The 22,291-nt window shown below is 43.0% G+C and overlaps 1 protein-coding gene across 1 annotated transcript in view; it reads left to right on the forward strand.

Annotated features, from left to right (window-relative positions):
* The window catches only part of LOC129859953 (Krueppel-like factor 7), a 73,387-nt gene that overhangs the window by 45,492 nt on the left and 5,604 nt on the right, over positions 1 to 22,291 (forward strand). The window contains exons 2-3 of the mRNA XM_055930228.1: positions 8,046 to 8,685; positions 19,088 to 19,211. Of these exons, the coding sequence (XP_055786203.1) occupies positions 8,046 to 8,685; positions 19,088 to 19,211 (764 nt within the window). The remainder of the gene's footprint in view (positions 1 to 8,045; positions 8,686 to 19,087; positions 19,212 to 22,291) is intronic.

A 22,291-nucleotide genomic window follows, 5' to 3' on the forward strand; every position in this document is an offset into this window, starting at 1 on the left:
GGAACTTTATGCACTTGGCCAGATGATTCTGCATCTTTGTTGCATTCTTCACATACGAGTTGGCACAGTATTTGCAAATTTACACAGCTTTTCCTTCTACAATAGCTGCAGTGAAATGTCTCCACACATCAGATAGTACAAGATATTTTCTTGTAAAGATTAGGAAAAAATGTGTTTTAAAAAAACCAGACAATTCCATGTACAGATAAATAATTAAACAGTTAGATTAAACAACTCCTTTGTAAGATAAATGTTTTAAATGAAACATAAATGGAAACAGGTGAATTAACACTCCTCAGTTAGCAGGCTCAAGCAAGCTAAAACCCACATGGTAGCAAAAACTAACTACCAGAAATTGTAAACAGTTAGAAATTATTTAAACACACTTTGCTGTAGGCTACTATATACTAGTTAACAAAAAATCATGTATGTCATATAAAATATATTCACCTCACCCAATATTGTAATCAAAACTTACCAGAAAGCATGTAGTCCTTGGCTCTGACAATGTAGTAGTGTGGGCTCAATAGCATCTCATTAGTGTGCAGATCTTGAGAATCAGCTGTACATGTGATGGAAGAATGCACTGTGCATGAAGAGGGTTGCAATTCCATTGAATTGGGGATAGTTTAACCAAAATATGCAACAAGACCTAGAATTTTCCAACCCTTTGCAACCCTAATCCCTTTGCAACCCTAACCGCCATAGGGCGGCGCATAATTGGCCCAGCGTCGTTTGGGTTTGGCCGGTGTAGGCCGTCATTGTAAATATACATTTGTTCTTAACTGACTTTCCTAGTTAAATAAAGGTTAAATAAAATAAATGTGAAATATTTGTTTAGGCTTGGCTCAGTAGTTTAAAAATGGTAATAGACAGAGGCTATAGTCTAAGTGTTCTCTCAATCCGATCAGTACGGAAAATGGAGTACTGTCTTCTTCCCTGTGAACAGTCAAGTCAGTCAGGCCTGTGCTGCTGCTAATAAACTATATTTACAAAAGTATGTGGACACCACTTCAAATTTGTGGATTCAGCTATTTCAGCCAAACCTGTTGCTGACAGGTGTATAAAATCGAGCACACCGCCATGCAATCTCCGTAGACAAACATTGTCAGTAGAATGGCCTTGAATCAGTGAATTTCAACGAGGAACCTTCATTGACTGCCACCTTTCCATGAAGTCAGTTTGTAAAATTCCATCCCTGCTATAGCTGCCCTGGTCAACTGTAAATGCTGTTATTCTAGAAACGTTTAAGAGCAACGCCTAGGAGTAGAAACATCTAGGAGAAACGTCTAGGAGCAACAACGGCCCTGCCGCGAAGTGGTAGGCCACACATGCTCACAGAACAGGACCGCCGAGTGCTGAAGCGTGTAGCACATAAGAATCGTCTGTCCTCGGTTGCAACACTCACTACCGAGTTCCAAACTGCCTCTGGGAGCAACGTCAGCACAAGAACTGTTCATCGGGAGCTTCATGAAATGGGTTTCCATGGCCGAGCAGCCGCACACAAGCCTAAGATTACCATGTACAATGCCAAGAGTCTGCTGCCATTGGAGTGATGAATCACACTTCACCATCTGGTAATCCGACAGATGAATCTGGCTTTGGCTACCTGCCCCAATGTATAGTGCCAACTGCAACGTTTGGTGGAAGAGGAATAATGGTCTGCGGCTGTTTTTCATGGTTCGGGCCCCTTAGTTCCAGTGAAGGGAAATCTTAACTATACAGCATACAATGACATTTTGGGCGATCCTGTGCTTCCAACTTTGTGGCAACAGTTTGGGGAAGGCCTTTTCCTGTTTTGACAATGCCCCGATGTAAAAAGCGAGGTCCATACAGAAAGAGCAGGAGGGACATTTCTAAGTATTGCTCAGCGAAGTCATAAATGACCCTCTGGGAGGGTGACGAGGGCCTCGGCTGATGAGATCGCACACTGCCGCATCATTTTGCATTGATTTGGTGTTATGACTCTGCACACACACACACACACACACACACACACACACACACACACACACACACACACACACACACACACACACACACACACACACACACACACACACACACACACACACACACACACACACACACACACACACACACACACACAGGGATGGAGCCATGCGACCAAACGATTCTGCTTGAGTCAGGCTGCTGGAGAATGGTCATTTGGCTGGTGTCACCTCAGAGTGAGGCAGCACATCAAAGCTTCTCATTGGTGGACAGAACAGGCACCTGACTTGACAGATGACCCATGTCGCTGCAGATTTCATGGAGCTAATAGTGATGCCACTACACTCAGAGGCCAGTTTATTAGGTACACCACCCTGTTCACGAAAATGGATCTCTCCCACAGACTCTCTAGATTTTACCAGAAATGGTGCAACAAACAAAAAACCTCCAGTCAGCAGCAGTCCTGTGGGTGAAAACAGCTCGTTGATGAGAGGTCGAAGGAGAAGGGCAAGAATAGTGCAAGCTAACAGGCTGGCCACTAACTAGCATTTAATTGCACAGAAGCAACAGGATTAAATCTTCACAACATTAATGACCCATATCCACCTTATCATCTCACTTAAGTGTCTCGTGTTCTGGCCTCAAGTCAGGGGTCTATGAAACCTGTGTGTTTTTATAGGCTAACCTCTGTTTTTACCAGCCTCTCCAGCAGTTAGCCAGGCAGCCAACTGTGGGTGGTAGCTTAGCTAGCACTTTGATACTAATGGCGTGCTGTGTGCTGGGCTGAGGGGAGGGATGCTACAGGGGGCGAGAGGAGGGATAGCGTGTGTTGGCAGGCTTGGTATCTGCAGGGAGGGCACTAGTGGTGCCCATGTGGGTGGGAATGAATATTGGGGGAAGGCTGTGTTGAGATAGATGGGGTAACAGTTGTACTGCAGTGGTAGAGACTAAGACAGAGGCAGGATACTGTACTATATGTAGAAGTTAGATAGGATATATATAGGGGAACAACGGTGTTATCTGTGTAGTTCACCCCAGCCTGACGGTCGGCTCTGTGGTGTTTTGTTCTCTCTGCCTATTTCACTCTGCTATTCTGAGCTGCTCTCACTTCAGCGTGTGACACATGACTCACTCTGTCTGGGTAAACCACTGACTAGCTTGGTGTGAGAAGGAAAACAAAAGCTACTATTGGAGAGGGCCTCTGTCAAGCATAAGAATACTAGATAGCCATTGAGGGGTTTGTTCAACACGTTTTGCCATGGGGCAGAGAGAAACATTTGCAGTTTTATCATGCTATTCTTCACATTTTGTCATGTGACTGAGAGAACATTTAGCCGTGTTAAAGTGAATTTCCTGCATGGCATAGAACATGTTTGTATGCTATGTGGGGGGCCCCGACCGAAAAACTACATCTTGACGCTTGGAAGTTCTCCAGCCATAAATAACATCTAACTCACTAACACGCAGCTCAGCTCCGCCCAAAGGCTTTGTTATCATAGCAGCAAAATGTCATATCACGGAACGTTTGTTTGCCCAACATGCTGACTCAGACTCGGTTATGGCTGAATCCAACTGTTGGCTGTGGGCATGTCTTCACTGTTAGCACTAAATGGATCACCAAGTCGGAGTGGAAAGATCCCTCTTTGGACGACTTTGCTTGTGCAGCAGGTCATTGGATAACTTCTCCTCAGTTCCGCTCCAAAGAGGGTCTCTCTTTTCTTTTAAGTCATACATAGAAAAGGAGTCTGCTTTAAACCTGAAAGACTTAGACATCTTTGTGTGGAGATGATCCATGTTGACTTTGTAGATCAGTGTCAGTCAATTACTCTGTCAGTCCAAGTGGCCTGTTAAGTCCTCTTTACCTTTATTTAACTAGGCAGGTCAGTTAAGAACGAATTGTTATTTTCAATGACGGCTTAGGAACAGTGGGTTAACTGCCTTGTTCAGGGGCAGAACACAGATTTTTACCTTGTGAGCTTGTGGATTTGATCTTGCAACCTTTCGGTTACTAGTCCAACGCTCTAACCACTAAACTACCTGCCGCCCCATCTTGCCCTTTGGGAGAAATCAGCCTCCGAGGGATGCCAGGGCACTGCTTTTAAACCTGACAAAGAGAGGAAAACCACACAACATTGCAGAGAACGATACACAGACAAGTGAAACAAATTCTGAATAACTCCTCTTGAACAACATTCCTTTAGTGAGAGAGATAGAGTCTGCTGTCTCTCCCAGCCCTCCATCTTCTCTCCATCTTCTACCTCCTAATACACCCCTCAGACACCCTGTCTGCATCACAATGCTCTAGCTCTTTGACTAAAGTGTACACTGTTCACTTCCCTTCCTGGGTTTAAAAGGAAAGGTGTAAGAAATATGGTGGAAAGTCCTTCTAGCCCACGCTTATCTTACACCAATCCACTGCCTTTAAACCTCTCCACTGCCTAACACTGTCCTCCGCAACACAGGTCACCTGACATCAATGACCTGCACTCACATTCAATACATCCAATGTGTTTCAAACAGCCCCTTTTACATCAGCATACCGGGTAGAGAGGAACCAGTCTCGGAGGGGAGACCAGTCCTCTTCTGGCTGTACTGGGTAGAGACCTACACTTACTGATACGGAACCGCTACAGTGCAGTCTCATCTCTCCTTTCCCTGAGGTGGGTATTCAGAGTGCAGTCTCATCTCTCCTTTCCCTGAGGTGGGTATTCAGAGTGCAAGGCTCATCTCTCCTTTCCCTGAGGTGGGTATTCAGAGTGCAGTCTCATCTCTCCTTTCCCTGAGGTGGGTATTCAGAGTACAGTCTCATCTCTCCTTTCCCTGAGGTGGGTATTCAGAGTGCAAGGCTCATCTCTCCTTTCCCTGAGGTGGGTATTCAGAGTGCAGTCTCATCCCACCTTTCTCTGAGGTGGGTATTCAGAGTGCAGTCTCATCTCTCCTTTCCCTGAGGTGGGTATTCAGAGTGCAAGGCTCCTGGACGTATGTTAGCTAGCCTGCTGTGAGGATACCGTGACGGTGAATGTCACAGGCCCGGGAATGGTTTTACTTCCCACTGTGAGAGCCAAGGCAAGCCCTCGCTCCCTCTCTCCCCTTTTTTCACACCTTCGCTCACCCGGTTATTCTCGGTCTTCCTCAGCCCCTCCTTCACTCTCCATCCATCTGTTTCTCTTCCATACCTCATTTCTGTCCCTCATGTCTCTCTCTCCATCTCTTTTCCCTCCTCCCTCTACAGCCATCTCTCTTCCTTGTTCATTTTTACTTCCCCCTCTTTCTTTACTCATAACCCCATGAGTAGGGAGGGAGGGAGGGAGAGAGAGAGAGAGGGAGGGAGGGATTGAGAGCAATAGCTTGAAATGAATCATGAAAGCTGAACATGCCCACATCATGAACTATACACTGCATGAACATATTGGGCTCACTAGTGTTAGCAGACTCAGACGGTGACCAATGGCTGTATCGATGATTGTTCTCCCTTTTGAATTCAGTGAAGATTGAAGCATACCATTTTCTTATCACTTCTTAATGTCGCCAACACTTAAATTGCCTCTCTCGTAAATTCAGTTCATTCCAATTCCATTTTACAATGACCGCAGCAATCAAGGGAGCGGTAAAACCACGGAAAAGGTTCGTTTTTAAAAGCATCTTAAAATAAGTCCCCATTATAACAGGTAAGAAAGACATTTCCGCAGCATTTCTCTATTGACACACTCTTGGGGGTGCTTACAATTGTACGTTAATATGCTAATTTGTTTAACAGCCCCCCCAAAAAAGAAAGTATCACCTAGCAACAGATGCAAATAATAAAAAAGGGTAGTATTTCTAGAGTGCAGAACACAGAAACAAGAGGGGGGGGGGGGGGGTAGTTATATGAACTTCATCTGTCAGATGGATGCCGTCTGTACAGCCTCCACCTCCATAATGGAGCTGTCTGTCATTCTCCTCTGGCTCAGGTGAAATGGTTAGTATAAGGGCCCCGCGGCACTGCTGTTTTCTCCCGTTGCGACTGTCAGAATACTTTAGCCTCTACATGCCAAACACAACTCACAGCGAGAAAGAGAGAAAGAGAGAGCGGGGGAGAGAGAGAGGGAGAGAGGGAGAGAGAGAGAGAGAGAGAGAGAGAGAGAGAGAGAGAGACAGAGAGAGAGAGAGATAGAGAGAGACAGAGAGAGAGAGAGATAGAGAGAGAAACAGAGAGACAGAGAGAGAGAGACAGAGAGAGACAGAGAGACATAGAGACAGAGATAGAGAGAGAAACAGAGAGACAGAGAGAGACAGAGACAGAGACAGAGAGAGAGACAGAGAGAGAGAGACAGAGAGAGAGAGACAGAGAGAGAGACAGAGAGAGAGACAGAGACAGAGAGAGAGACAGAGCGAGAGAGAGAGACAGAGCGAGAGAGAGAGACAGAGAGAGAGACAGAGAGAGAGAGACAGAGAGAGAGAGACAGAGAGAGAGAGAGACAGAGAGAGAGACAGAGAGAGAGAGAGAGACAGAGAGAGAGAGAGAGACAGAGAGAGAGAGGCCCTGCCGTCAAACAAAACACCTTTATGGTTGTGTGCGGATAGCGCTGCTGTGCTGAACAGCGTCTGAACAGCGTCCCTACAACCCAACACGTCCCTCTTGAACAGAGCCAGGCTTTGTCTGATGGAGTTGGTCTACTAGGTATATGCAGGAGGTTTATGATGGAGTATTCTGTTATTTTAGCATACGGCCAAACCAGAAGGAAATCCCTAGACTGATGACTTAATAAATCTGTCCTCTCCCCTATCTGAGGGTTGTAAAACTGCACGCATGGCTTATCTGTGCTCAATAAAGAGAGACCTGTGCTTGTGTGAGAGAGAGAGAGAGAGAGAGAGAGAGAGAGAGAGAGAGAGAGAGAGAGAGAGAGAGAGAGAGAGGAGAGAGAGAGAGAGAGAGAGAGAGAGAGAGAGAGAGAGAGAGAGAGAGAGAGGAGAGAGAGAGAGAGAGAGAGGAGAGAGAGAGAGAGAGAGAGAGAGAGAGAGAGAGAGAGAGAGAGAGAGAGAGAGAGAGAGAGAGAGAGAGAGAGAGAGAGAGAGGTTAGTCGGTTCAGGGCTCCTCCCCACTCCAGCCATTGTAATCAATCTGTGTGTAATGAGCCATCTCTGCAGAGCTGCCAGGCCTGGTAATGTGGGGCTGGTTCTACCATCTACTATCCTCCCTGGGGTTCTAAAAATACAGCAGCAGTCTTTCTCCACGTATATAAAAGGTATGATGGGTCCGCACTCAAAAAGATGTCGCATAAAATGTTTTTTTTTTATATTATTTTCACTGAATCAGGGAATAGCGCACACAGACGTTTCGGCTCTGCAGCCTTCTTCAGTGTGTAGGTACAAATCAGTTTCTTTCAGAACAGCATTTGGAGGGAACACAGGTGAACAACCAATGAGCAGCAGGTGCTTCTAATCAGGGTGGTCACTCATCTGCCAATCAGGAATGTGTCTTCTCTGATCTACCTGTATACAGTCACAAAGACATACAGAATGATAGGGTATGGGAGTGGGCTCCACAGGAGGCTGCTGTGGGGAGGACAGAATCAAATGGAATGACATCCATGTGTTTGATGTATTTGATACCATTCCTCTGATTCCGCTCCAGTCATTACCACGAACCCGTCCTCCCCAATTAAGGTGCCACCAACCTCCTGTGGTGGGCACGGAGGGCAATTAAGGGCATCAGGGGTGAGCTATTCATCAATCAATTGCCTTAGTTGCCCGCTCACTTGGAGACATTATATCGGTTGATGAGAGAGCTCCACATATCACCCAGCTCTGACTGGTGTAGTAATTATGTGAGTTGTCAGGTTTTTTTAATTGAATGATGTGATCTAGTGAACAAATCCGAACAGGAAATATCCACTCAGCTTTAGAGGGATGTTCACCATCAGCAGCACAGTATTCCACTGAAATCTGCACTGTAGTGATTCTATGTAGCATGTGCTTCGGCCAAGGTTATGAGTACACCAGTCTGGGAATACCAGTACCACTATACGAGTACCTGAATATCAGTGTTAAGACATTGGGTTTATGTGTGAGTCTGTATGTTGACCCCTGTCTCCTCTCTCTTCTCCCTTCAGACATGTCTGGAGTTGGAGCGTTATCTACAGACGGAGCCCAAGAGGCTGTCGGACCTCTTTGACGAGGAGCTTGACTGCCTGCTCACCCCGGCCTACCTGAAGGAGGACAGTGAAGAGGAACTACTAGACCCCCTCCTCCCCAGCCTCCCGGACCCCCCCAGCCCTCCTGTACCTCCCCTGCTCTGCCCCTCTCGGAAGCACCTCTCTGGGGCCTTGAAGTCTGCCAAACCTAGAGACAGGATGGGGTTAGGGTCTGGAGGGGGAGGGGTACACCCAGCCCAGTTGAGCGCCGTCACCTCCCTGACGCCGCCCTCGTCCCCGGAGCTGGGACGCCATCTGGTCAAGCCCGACCCCCACCAGACTCTGACGGCGTCCGCGGACGGCACGCTCACTCTCAAACTGGTGGCGAGGAAGGTGGGGCTGAGCGCCGCCGTGTTGGCGGCGACAAACGCGCCAACCCTGCCCACAAGGCGTGACACCACAGGCGGGCACAGCGACGGCGAGCAGGGGGGCGCGTGTGTGATGGGCGTGGGGGGTATCTCTGAGAACAAGAAGAGGGTCCACCGCTGCCAGTTTAACGGCTGCAGGAAGGTCTACACCAAGAGCTCCCATCTCAAGGCACACCAGAGGACGCACACAGGTGACACTGCAGTCTACAGCACAGTTGGAATTGCATTGGTTTTTATTTCAGATACTTTGAGCATCAGATTGAGCCTGCCTTGAATACCAGATGGACAGCACTTTTGGGACTATTCTGTTCCATCCTATTGTACTAGACAAGCTTAATTAAGTATGTGATAGGAGATAAATATCAGGAAATAAATTGCTCACTATTTCTCAGGGAAATACTGCTCACTATTTCTCAGGGAAATACTGCTCACTATTTCTCAGGGAAATACTGCTCACTTCTGCCCAGGGAAAGTCACTTAATCTGAAAAGATGAGTATAATTTATCAAAGAGGTAGATCATCAGAGTCGTTAACAGGCAGGGCTCTCAGACAGACTCTACAGACCACCAGACCAACACCATCAGAACTACTACACATCATACATTACCTTCTTAGACGTCCCTCGTCCATCCGTGTTTCATGTTCCTTACTTTTAGCTCAGGTTCTCTTTAATCATACCTGGTACTCATCATGGCCTTTTCTGTTAATGGAGCCTCATTTATCAATTAAAGAACAGATCCACAGATCTTCTTTATCATCCTCTACCTCCTACTCAGCCTCTTCATCCTCTTCCTCGTCTAACCCTAACCCTGGGCCAGTGCTCACTGGCTCCTCAACTGTTCAACTGCTTGAGTACCAATTATAGAATATTGGCCCTAAAATATAATTACCACCTAAACATAGAGTGCTGGCACCAGCACCCAAAATGAGTACTTCAGTACTCTTCAGCGCTGCCTGTACCCTCAGTATATTCTGCTATCACTATTCCTCCTCAAGGTTACCACACTACTTCCTCAGCAGATTTCCGGAGGGGGAAATGGCCATAATTCTCACTCTCCTCAATCTCAATCCCAAACCACTCACACCTCTGTCAGGAAACTGTCCGCTGAGTGACTAACTGCCCCGTGATTGATGGATTGACCTGGATAAGCCGTGGTTTCCCAGTTTATTCTAGTCTGCCGCCCCGTATCCCTCTACGTACTCTTTCTATAGGCTAAGTCTGGCACTTCTCAAACACCTCTATTCTAACCAGCTTTGGGGTCAATTCCATTTAAATTCCAGTCAATTAAAAAGTAAACCAAACCAATTCCGATTTTATTTATTTTTAATCTTATTGAAAGGCATTGAGGAGAATTCGAATTCGAATTTTAGTTCACTTCCTGAATTGAAATGGAATGGGCCCTGACTCTAACGCTCCATGTCAGTTCTACAGCCTCAACAGGTCTGCTCCACTATCCACACTAGCTTCCCATTTAGAATGAAGCAATGCATCGGCCATGCATTTTGAGTAGTATGTGGTCAATGAAACACCTGAAAGAGGGTGATGGATATAGCTCGAACACATGGAAGAGAGTGAGGGTTATAGCTGGAACACGTGAAAGAGAGTGAGGGATATAGCTGTAACACGTAAAAGAGAGTGAGGGTTATAGCTGGAACACATGGAAGAGAGTGAGGGATATAGCTGGAACACATGGAAGAGAGTGAGGGATATAGCTGGAACACGTGAAAGAGAGTGAGGGATTAGGCTGGAACATGTGAAAGAGAATGAGGGATATAGCTGGAACACGTGAAAGAGAGTGAGGGATATAGCTGGAACACGTGAAAGAGAGTGAGGGATATAGCTGGAACACGTGAAAGAGCGTGAGGGATATAGCTGGAACACGTGAAAGAGAGTGAGGGATATAGCTGGAACACGTGAAAGAGAGTGAGGGATATAGCTGGAACACGTGGAAGAGAGTGAGGGATAGAGCTGGAACACGTGGAAGAGAGTGAGGGATATAGCTGGAACACATGGAAGAGAGTGAGGGATATAGCTGGAACACGTGAAAGAGAGTGAGGGATATAGCTGGAACACGTGAAAGAGAGTGAGGGATATAGCTGGAACACGTGAAAGAGAGTGAGGGATATAGCTGGAACACATGGAAGAGAGTGAGGGATATAGCTGGAACACGTGAAAGAGAGTAAGGGATATAGCTGGAACACGTGAAAGAGAGTGACGGATATAGCTGGAACACGTGAAAGAGAGTGAGGGATATAGCTGGAACACGTGAAAGAGAGTGAGGGATATAGCTTGAACACATGGAAGAGAGTGAGGGATATAGCTGGAACACGTGGAAGAGAGTGAGGGATATAGCTGGAACACATGGAAGAGAGTGAGGGATATAGCTGGAACACATGGAAGAGAGTGAGGGATATAGCTGGAACAGTTGTTTTAGAGACCTAAAGCACCAAGACAGTGACAGAGTGAGGAGGAGAGGTAGGAACATCTCAGTCCACCTGTTACCTGACATGCTGGCTCTAAAAGCACAGGGTCAGTGTTATAGCTAGCTGAAATAGTTACTTTAGCCACTGACAGCACCAAGACAGTGACCGAGCACTGAGGAGTAGAGGTAGGAACATCTCAGTCTGAGACATAGTGCCATGGGCCTCCACTCGTTCAATCATCAGGGCATGACTTAAGAGACGGTGTTACTCAAACCCCTCTTTTCTTCACTTGTTATTCCCATAAATGACTGACAGAGAAGAGATTAACAATAGAGCTGGAAACGAGCAGACTTTGTGGAAATTACACGTCCCTGCAGTGAGTTTTATGAATGGAGGTTTGAACACAGATAAGGAATTGTGCAATTCGAATTTGAAGAGAGGAAGAGTAAAACACGTCTCTCTCTGTCCTGCCTCCTCCTCCCCTCGTCTCTCTGTCTCCTCCTCCCCTCCTCTTTCTGTCTCCTCCTCCCCTCCTCTCTCTGTCTCCTCCTCCCCTCCTCTCTGTCTCCTCCTCCCCTCCTCTCTGTCTCCTCCTCCCCTCCTCTCTGTCTCCTCCTCCCCTCCTCTCTGTCTCCTCCTCCCCTCCTCTCTCTGTCCTGCCTCCTCCTCCCCTCCTCTCTCTGTCCTGCCTCCTCCTCCCCTCCTCTCTCTGTCCTGCCTCCTCCTCCCCTCCTCTCTCTGTCCTGCCTCCTCCTCCCCTCCTCTCTGTCCTGCCTCCTCCTCCCCTCCTCTCTCTGTCTCCTCCTCCCCTCCTCTCTCTGTCTCCTCCTCCCCTCCTCTCTCTGTCTCCTCCTCCCCTCCTCTCTCTGTCTCCTCCTCCCCTCCTCTCTCTGTCTCCTCCTCCCCTCATCTCTCTGTCTCCTCCTCCCCTCCTCTCTCTGTCTCCTCCTCCCCTCCTCTCTCTGTCTCCTCCTCCCCTCCTCTCTATGCCTCCTCCTCCCCTCCTCTCTCTGTCTCCTCCTCCTCTCCTCTCTCTGTCTCCTCCATCTCTCCCTTTCTCTCACACACTCTCCCTCTCTGCTCATATAAAGGAAGGCAGCATTGACTAGTGTAACAGTAAAAGTGTAGGAGTGAGTAGTACTGGTCTGTAAAGTGCTTTCCCAGTGCCCCCATAACATAATGACCTCAGAGACCACGATACCCCGGTCCATCTCCAGCTAATGGAGGAAATGCAGTTAACCACAACTCAGGCACCTGAGAGGTCGTGTCTGTCTGTCTGTCTGTCTGTCTGTCTGTCTGTCTGTCTGTGTCTGTGTGTGTGTGTGTGTGTGTGTGTGTGTGTGTGTTAGTTGCTAGGCAACCATAGCCTATCAATGGAGGAGTGTGGAGCTGGAGTGGTTATCTGCTGTGCTCTAGGCACTGGTCTCAGCCTGTATCGATGCTGTCTCCACTATGTCCCCCCCTCACAACCACCACACCCCCTACCCCAACCAAGAATGTACAGCGTTACAGTGCAGGTTGCTAGGCAACTGCATTCTCCTCTGCCAGCGTGAGTGGTAATTGGCTGGTGGCACAGCGGCATGTGCTGCCAATGCCAGATCCAGCCAGCTGCACTAGCTGCCTCCTCGTGTTTCATCCCTTACCCCGTTGCTAGGAGACTGAGTCAGGCATCCATGCCTCCCGGGACTATAATTGGCCGGTGTGAGGGAGGGAGGGAGGGAGGGAGTGGGCCAGACCTAAATCTGCCTCTCTTGTTTTTAAGGCTAGAGGAGAGGAGAGGGGAGGATATGGCTAGAGGAGAGGAAAGGACAGAGGAAAGGGGGGGATGGGGCTAGAGGAGAGGAAATGACAGAGGAGAGGGGAGGATTGGGCTAGACGAGAGGAAAGGACAGAGGGGAGGATGGGCCTAGAGGAAAGGACAGAGGAGGAGAGGACAGAGGAGAGATGAGGATGGGGCTAGAGGAGAGGAAAGGAGAGAGGAGAAGAGGAGAGAGGAGTATGGGGCTAGAGGAGAGAGGAGGATGAGGCTAGAGGAGAGGGGAGGATAGGGGAAATGTGAACCCGTGTTGGGGAATGAGTTGGATGTGAGTGATAAGTACTCTGTTACACACCTTGTACCTCTGTTACCCACCACCAAGCTAGCCTCTAAAGATAAGAATGGCCTCTGTTACCTACCACTCAGCTAGAGGAGAGGGGAGGATAGGGGAAATGTGAACCCGTGTTGGGGAATGAGTTGGATGTGAGTGATAAGTACTCTGTTACACACCTTGTACCTCTGTTACCCACCACCAAGCTAGCCTCTAAAGATAAGAATGGCCTCTGTTACCTACCACTCAGCTAGCCTCTGAATATAAGAATGGTATCTGTTACCCACCACTCAGCTAGCCTCTGAATATAAGAATGGCCTCTGTTACCTACCACTCAGCTAGCCTCTGAATATAAGAATGGCCTCTGTTACCTACCACTCAGCTAGCCTCTAAAGATAAGAATGGCCTCTGTTACCTACCACTCAGCTAGCCTCTGAATATAAGAATGGCCTCTGTTACCTACCACTCAGCTAGCCTCTGAATATAAGAATGGCCTCTGTTACCTACCACTCAGCTAGCCTCTGAATATAAGAATGGCCTCTGTTACCTACCACTCAGCTAGCCTCTGAATATAAGAATGGCCTCTGTTACCTACCACTCAGCTAGCCTCTAAAGATAAGAATGGCCTCTGTTACCTACCACTCAGCTAGCCTCTGAATATAAGAATGGCCTCTGTTACCCACCACTCAGCTAGCCTCTGAATATAAGAATGGCCTCTGGTATTTTAAGTAGTTGAGTAGTGAATTCCTTATGGACAACATCAGCATAACACCAAAGAAGGCTGGCCCAAGGAGGAAGTCCTCCTATAAACATCTCCACCTGCTGACACGTGTCATCCCATTTGCTTTATTATGGTAATGTTCCTTTTCTGTTCTTCAGCAGCTCGGTTGGAGAGATAGCAGGCAGGTCATTATAAAAGCACTGCAAACCACAAAATGCTTCCTTCCTTTCTTAATTGCATTCTGAAAGCTGATGAAGCAAGTGTTATGTGGATTGGATGGAGCTCTTGAAGAGAGATATGAAACGTGTGACAACTGCTGGTACAAACCGTGCATCATTAAACCATCCAAACACACTGGGGAGCTATTATATAGGTTATATTATATAAGTTATATTATAGTATATATATTATATAGGTTATATTAGAGTATATATATTATATAAGTTATTTTATAGTATATAGATGATATTATATAAGTTATTTTATAGTATATAGATGATATTATATAGGTTATATTATATAAGTTATATTATAGTATATATATTATATAGGTTATATTATAGTATATAGATGATATTATATAGGTTATATTATAGTATATATATTATATAGGTTATATTATAGTATATATATGATATTATATAGGTTATATTATATAAGTTATATTATAGAATATATATTATATAGGTTATATTATAGTATATATATATATTATATAGGTTATATTATAGTATATAAATATTATATAAATTATATTATAGTATATATATTATATTATATAGGTTATATTATAGTATATAGATGATATTATGTAGGTTATATTATAGTATATATATTATATAGGTTATATTATATAAGTTATATTATAGTATATATATTAAATAGGTTATATTATAGTATATAGATGATATTATGTAGGTTATATAATATAAGTTATATTATAGTATATATATTATATAAGTTATATTATAGTATATATATTATGTAGGTTATATTATATAAGTTATATTATAGTATATATATTATATAGTTATATTATAGTATATAATATATTATATAGTTATATTATAGTATATATATTATATAGGTTATATTATAGTATATATATGATATTATATAGGTTATATTATATAAGTTATATTATAGTATATATATTATATAGGTTATATTATAGTATATATATATATTATATAGGTTATATTATAGTATATATATTATATAAATTATATTATAGTATATATATTATATTATATAGGTTATATTATAGTATATAGATGATATTATGTAGGTTATATTATAGTATATATATTATATAGGTTATATTATATAAGTTATATTATAGTATATATATTAAATAGGTTATATTATAGTATATAGATATATTATGTAGGTTATATAATATAAGTTATATTATAGTATATATATTATATAAGTTATATTATAGTATATATATTATATAGGTTATATTATATAAGTTATATTATAGTATATAGATGATATTATATAGGTTATATTATATAAGTTATATTATAATATATATTTTATATGGGTTATATTATAGTATATAGATGATATTATGTTGGTTATATTATATAAGTTATATTATAGTATATATATTATATAGGTTATATTATAGTATATAGATGATATTATGTAGGTTATATTATATAGGTTATATTATATAAGTTATATTATAGTATATAGATATTATATAGGTTATATTATAGTATATAGATGGTATTATGTAGGTTATATTATATAAGTTATATTATAGTATATAGATGATATTATATAGGTTATATTATATAAGTTATATTATCATATATATATTATATGGGTTATATTATAGTATATATATTATATAGGTTATATTATGTAAGTTATATTATAGTATATAGATGATATTATATAGGATATATTATATAAGTTATATTATAGTATATAGATGATATTATATAGGTTATATTATAGTATATAGATGATATTATAAAGGTTATATTATATAAGTTAAATTATAGTATATACATGATATTATATAGGTTATATTATAGTATACAGATGATATTATATAAATTATAGTATATTATATTATATAGGTTATATTATAAGTTATATTATAGTATATAGATAATATTATATTATACAGGTTGTATTATAAGTTATACACTGCTCAAAAAAATAAAGGGAACACTTAAACAACACAATGTAACTCCAAGTCAATCACACTTCTGTGAAATCAAACTGTCCACTTAGGAAGCAACACTGATTGACAGTAAATTTCACATGCTGTTGTGCAAATGGAATAGACAAAAGGGGGAAATTATAGGTACCGAGATGAGATCCCCAGACCCCTTGTGAGACCACATGCTGACACATGCACATTTGTGGCCTGCTGGAGGTCATTTTGCAGGGCGCTGGCAGTGCACCTCCTTGCACAAAGGCGGAGGTAGCGGTCCTGCTGCTGGGTTGTTGCCCTCCTACGGCCTCCTCCACATCTCCTGATGTACTGGCCTGTCTCCTGGTAGCGCCTCCATGCTCTGGACACTACGCTGACAGACACAGTAAACCTTCTTGCCACAGCTCGCATTGATGTGCCATCCTGGATGAACTGCACTACCTGAGCCACTTGTGTGGGTTGTAGACTCCGTCTCATGCTACCACTAGAGTGAGAGCACCGCCAGCATTCAAAAGTGACCAAAACATCAGCCAGGAAGCATAGGAACTGAGAAGTGGTGTGTGGTCACCACCTGCAGAACCATTCCTTTTTTGGGGGTGTCTTACTAATTGCCTATAATTTCCACCTTTTGTCTATTCCATTTGCACAACAGCATGTGAAATTTATTGTCAATCAGTGTTGCTTCCTAAGTGGACAGTTTGATTTCACAGAAGTGTGATTGACTTGGAGTTACATTGTGTTGTTTAAGTGTTCCCTTTATTTTTTTGAGCAGTGTATTATAGTATATAGATGATATTATGTTATACAGGTTATATTGTATAAGTTATACTATAGTATATATATATATATATTTTATTATAAAGGTTATATTATACAAGTTATATTATAGTATATAGATTATATTATATAGATTATATAATATGTTATATTATAGCATATAGATTATATTATATAAGTTATAATAGAGTATATAGATGATATTATACAGGTTATATTATAGTATATACATATTATACAGGTTATATTATAGTATCTATGAGACTGTATTTAGTCTGAGGTCTTTATGAGACTGTATTTAGTCTGGCGTCTCTATGAGACTGTATTTAGTCTGAGGTCTCTGAGACTGTATTTAGTCTGAGGTCTCTATTAGACTGTATTTAGTCCGGGGTCTCTATGAGACTGTATTTAGTCTGGTGTCTCTATGAGACTGTATTTAGTCTGAGGTCTTTATGAGACTGTATTTAGTCTGAGGTCTCTATGAGACTGTATTTAGTCTGGCGTCTCTATGAGACTGTATTTAGTCTGAGATCTCTATGAGACTGTATTTAGTCTGGCGTCTTTATGAGACTGTATTTAGTCTGGCGTCTTTATGAGACTGTATTTAGTCTGAGGTCTTTATGAGACTGTATTTAGTCTGAGGTCTCTGAGACTGCATTTAGTCTGGTGTCTTTATGAGACTGTATTTAGTCTGGCGTCTCTATGAGACTGTATTTATTCTGAGGTCTTTGTGAGACTGTATTTAGTCTGGCGTCTCTATGAGACTGTATTTAGTCTGGCGTCTCTATGAGACTGTATTTAGTCTGGCGTCTCTATGAGACTGTATTTAGTCTGAGGTCTCTATGAGACTGTATTTAGTCTGGCGTCTCTATGAGACTGTATTTAGTTTGATGTCTCTGAGACTGTATTTAATCTGGTGTCTTTATGAGACTGTATTTAGTCTGGCGTCTTTATGAGACTGTATTTAGTCTGACGTCTCTATGAGACTGTATTTAGTCTGATGTCTGTGAGACTGTATTTAGTCTGGCGTCTCTATGAGACTGTATTTAGTCTGAGGTCTCTATGAGACTGTATTTAGTCTGGCGTCTCTATGAGACTGTATTTAGTCTGAGGTCTCTATGAGAATGTATTTAGTCTGGCGTCTCTATGAGACTGTATTTAGTCTGAGGTCTCTATGAGACTGTATTTAGTCTGAGGTCTCTATGAGACTGTATTTAGTCTGAGGTCTCTATGAGACTGTATTTAGTCTGGCGTCTCTATGAGACTGTATTTAGTCTGGCGTCTTTATGAGACTGTATTTAGTCTGGCGTCTCTATGAGACTGTATTTAGTCTGAGATCTCTGAGACTGTATTTAGTCTGGCGTCTCTATGAGACTGTATTTAGTCTGGAGTCTTTATGAGACTGTATTTAGTCTGAGGTCTTTATGAGACTGTATTTAGTCTGAGGTCTCTATGAGACTGTATTTAGTCTGATGTCTGTGTTATGCGGTCTAGTTGGGATGATTGGTGGATGTGTGTGACATCTCCTTAGAGAGGGAGGCAGCTGGCAGATTGTAAATATAGAGTAACTCCCATTAAGCAACACCACTGGCCTAATTACTACACACATGCACATACACACACCTCCCACCAGTATCTCTGCCCCTCTCCTCATCCTCTTCTCCTCCTTTTCGTTTCTGCCCGTTCAGCAGGATAAGAGACCACTGGGAACCCCTCCGCATCCATGAAAACACACTACACACACACCTAACATGTCTCTCTCACTCCCACACACACACACACACACACACACACACACACACACACACACACACACACACACACACACACACACACACACACACACACACACACACACACACACACACACACACACACACACACACAGGGGCAGACTGGAACCAGAATCAGCCATGGCGTTTCTAACATAGCGACTCATGTTTTCCTTAAGACGCCCATTATTTGACAAATTATAATTTTGCGCAAGTCAGACAGGCCCAATGGGCAAAAAATGGACCAGCCCTTCTGGCATTTGCCCTAAATGCCAGATGGCCAGTCTGCTGCTACAGACACACACACCGCCTCCTAAATGGAAGTCTCCTATCAACTTAGCTGCACGTGAAACACAGTACGGTGGGAATATACCCTCCATCTAGTTGACTGAGCCCAATGTTAATGTGTGATTTTATGTGGCCATGCAGCTGTTCTGTACAACCTCGGTCCTGTTTATCATAAACTCTAACGGTTCAGTTTACCCACGGGGTAATAATCAGCCTCTAATACGTGAGATGGGGGGGTGGGATTGGTGGATGCTTCCTATAACCATCCGTATGATTGGTGGATAAGTGTTAAACATGCGTGTGATTGGTGGATGAGTAATAAACAGGAGTGTTTGTTTCTGTCCTCAGGTGAGAAGCCCTACAAGTGCTCATGGGAGGGCTGTGAGTGGCGGTTCGCCCGGAGCGATGAGCTGACGAGACACTACCGCAAACACACGGGCGCAAAGCCTTTTAAGTGTGACCACTGTGACAGGTATGTCAAACACAATCGCATCACACACACACACACACGTACACACACACACACACACACACACACACACACACACACACACACACACACACGCAGCAACACAAGCCTGTTAAGTGTATCGACTCTGAAGGCGAGGCATGACTCAAGGCTCAGTGTTTGGCAAGGCAGTTACAGGACTTAACAGACTGATGCAGCCAGCCCGAGTAAGCAACACTAGTACAGGGCATATAGTACTCATGTTAAGTCCGGACCATAAAGATCAGAAAGGCACATGTCATGTTGGGAGGACTTGAATGCCTTAAAAGAGGCCTACAAAAAAGCCTACAAAAATGAACTTTACTGAGAAATTCATTGCAGGGTCCCGTCTAGATTCCAATGTGTTTGCATTCTGCACCCAACTGTTTGATTCGTTTTTATAAGGATGTATTTTAGCCCACCAAGGGCTAGTCTTCCAGTCCTTAAGAAATGTAAAGACACACAGAAATGTAGAAAAATAACAGAAGCTGAGTAAAAACACAAACACAGATGCACTGTCCAACTGTTCAGAAACCTCAGGTTATACTGTTGTCTATAGAAGCCTATATTACCATGACAACTGTTCAGAAACCTCAGGTTATACTGTTGTCTATAGGAGCCTATATTACCATGACAACTGTTCAGAAACCTCAGGTTATACTGTTGTCTATAGGAGCCTATATTACCATGACAACTGTTCAGAAACCTCAGGTTATACTGTTGTCTATAGGAGCCTATATTACCATGACAACTGTTCAGAAACCTCAGGTTATACTGTTGTCTATAGGAGCCTATATTACCATGACAACTGTTCAGAAACCTCAGGTTATACTGTTGTCTATAGAAGACTATATTACCATGACAACTGTTCAGAAACCTCAGGTTATACTGTTGTCTATAGGAGCCTATATTACCATGACAACTGTTCAGAACCCTCAGATTATACTGTTGTCTATAGGAGCCTATATTACCATGACAACTGTTCAGAAACCTCAGGTTATACTGTTGTCTATAGGAGCCTATATTACCATGACAACTGTTCAGAAACCTCAGGTTATACTGTTGTCTATAGAAGACTATATTACCATGACAACTGTTCAGAAACCTCAGGTTATACTGTTGTCTATAGGAGCCTATATTACCATGACAACTGTTCAGAACCCTCAGGTTATATTGTTGTCTATAGGAGCCTATATTACCATGACAACTGTTCAGAAACCTCAGGTTATACTTTTTTCTATAGGAGACTATATTACCATGACAACTGTTCAGAACCCTCAGGTTATACTGTTGTCTATAGGAGCCTATATTACCATGACAACTGTTCAGAACCCTCAGGTTATACTGTTGTCTATAGGAGCCTATATTACCATGACAACTGTTCAGAACCCTCAGGTTATACTGTTGTCTATAGGAGCCTATATTACCATGACAACTGTTCAGAACCCTCAGGTTATATTGTTGTCTATAGGAGCCTATATTACCATGACAACTGTTCAGAAACCTCAGGTTATACTTTTTTCTATAGGAGACTATATTACCATGACAACTGTTCAGAACCCTCAGGTTATACTGTTGTCTATAGGAGCCTATATTACCACGACAGCTGTTCAGAGCCCTCATGTTATACTTTTTTCTATAGGAGCCTATATTACCACGACAACTGTTCAGATCTCTCAGGTTATGCTGTTGTCTATAGGAGCCTATATTACCATGACAACTGTTCAGAAACCTCAGGTTATACTGTTGTCTATAGGAGCCTATATTACCATGACAACTGTTCAGAACCCTCAGGTTATACTGTTGTCTATAGAAGACTATATTACCATGACAACTGTTCAGAAACCTCAGGTTATATGGTTGTCTATAGGAGCCTATATTACCATGACAACTGTTCAGATCCCTCAGGTTATACTTTTTTCTATAGGAGACTATATTACCATGACAACTGTTCAGAAACCTCATGTTATACTTTTTTCAATAGGAGAATTGATTACCATGACAACTGTTCAGAACCCTCAGGTTATACTGTTGTCTATAGAAGACTATATTACCATGACAACTGTTCAGAAACCTCAGGTTATATGGTTGTCTATAGGAGCCTATATTACCATGACAACTGTTCAGAACCCTCAGGATATACTGTTGTCTATAGGAGCCTATATTACCATGACAACTGTTCAGAACCCTCAGGTTATATTTCTTTCTATAGGAGCCTATATTACCATGACAACTGTTCAGAACCCTCAGGTTATATTTCTTTCTATAGGAGCCTATATTACCATGACAACTGTTCAGAACCCTCAGGTTATACTGTTGTCTATAGGAGCCTATATTACCATGACAACTGTTCAGAACCCTCAGGTTATACTGTTGTCTATAGGAGCCTATATTACCATGACAACTGTTCAGATCCCTCAGGTTATACTGTTGTCTATAGGAGACTATATTACCACGACAACTGTTCAGAACCCCCAGGTTATATTGTTGTCTATAGGAGCCTATATTACCATGACAACTGTTCAGAACCCTCAGGTTATATATTTTTTTATAGAAGACTATATTACCATGACAACGTGTGAGGAGTTTGGGGCACCAGTGTTTACCTCATCTTGTCTTAGCTGTACAGTAATACAGTATGTTCACAACAACACCTCATCTGTGCGTCACCTCACCTCCCTGTCCTGTATGTGTCCAACATCTCCATTCATCCAGACGTATGAGTCAGACAGGGACCTGTGTGTGTCCAACATCTCCATTCATCCAGACGTATGAGTCAGAGAGAGACCTGTGTGTGTCCAACATCTCCATTCATCCAGACGTATGAGTCAGAGAGAGACCTGTGTGTGTCCAACATCTCCATTCATCCAGACGTATGAGTCAGTCAGGGACCTGTGTGTGTCCAACATCTCCATTCATCCAGACGTATGAGTCAGTCAGGGACCTGTGTGTGTCCAACATCTCCATTCATCCAGACGTATGAGTCAGACAGGGACCTGTGTGTGTCCAACATCTCCATTCATCAGACGTATGAGTCAGTCAGGGACCTGTGTGTGTCCAACATC

Source organism: Salvelinus fontinalis, chromosome 7 (assembly GCF_029448725.1).
Source record: "Salvelinus fontinalis isolate EN_2023a chromosome 7, ASM2944872v1, whole genome shotgun sequence".
Lineage (NCBI taxonomy): Eukaryota > Metazoa > Chordata > Actinopteri > Salmoniformes > Salmonidae > Salvelinus > Salvelinus fontinalis.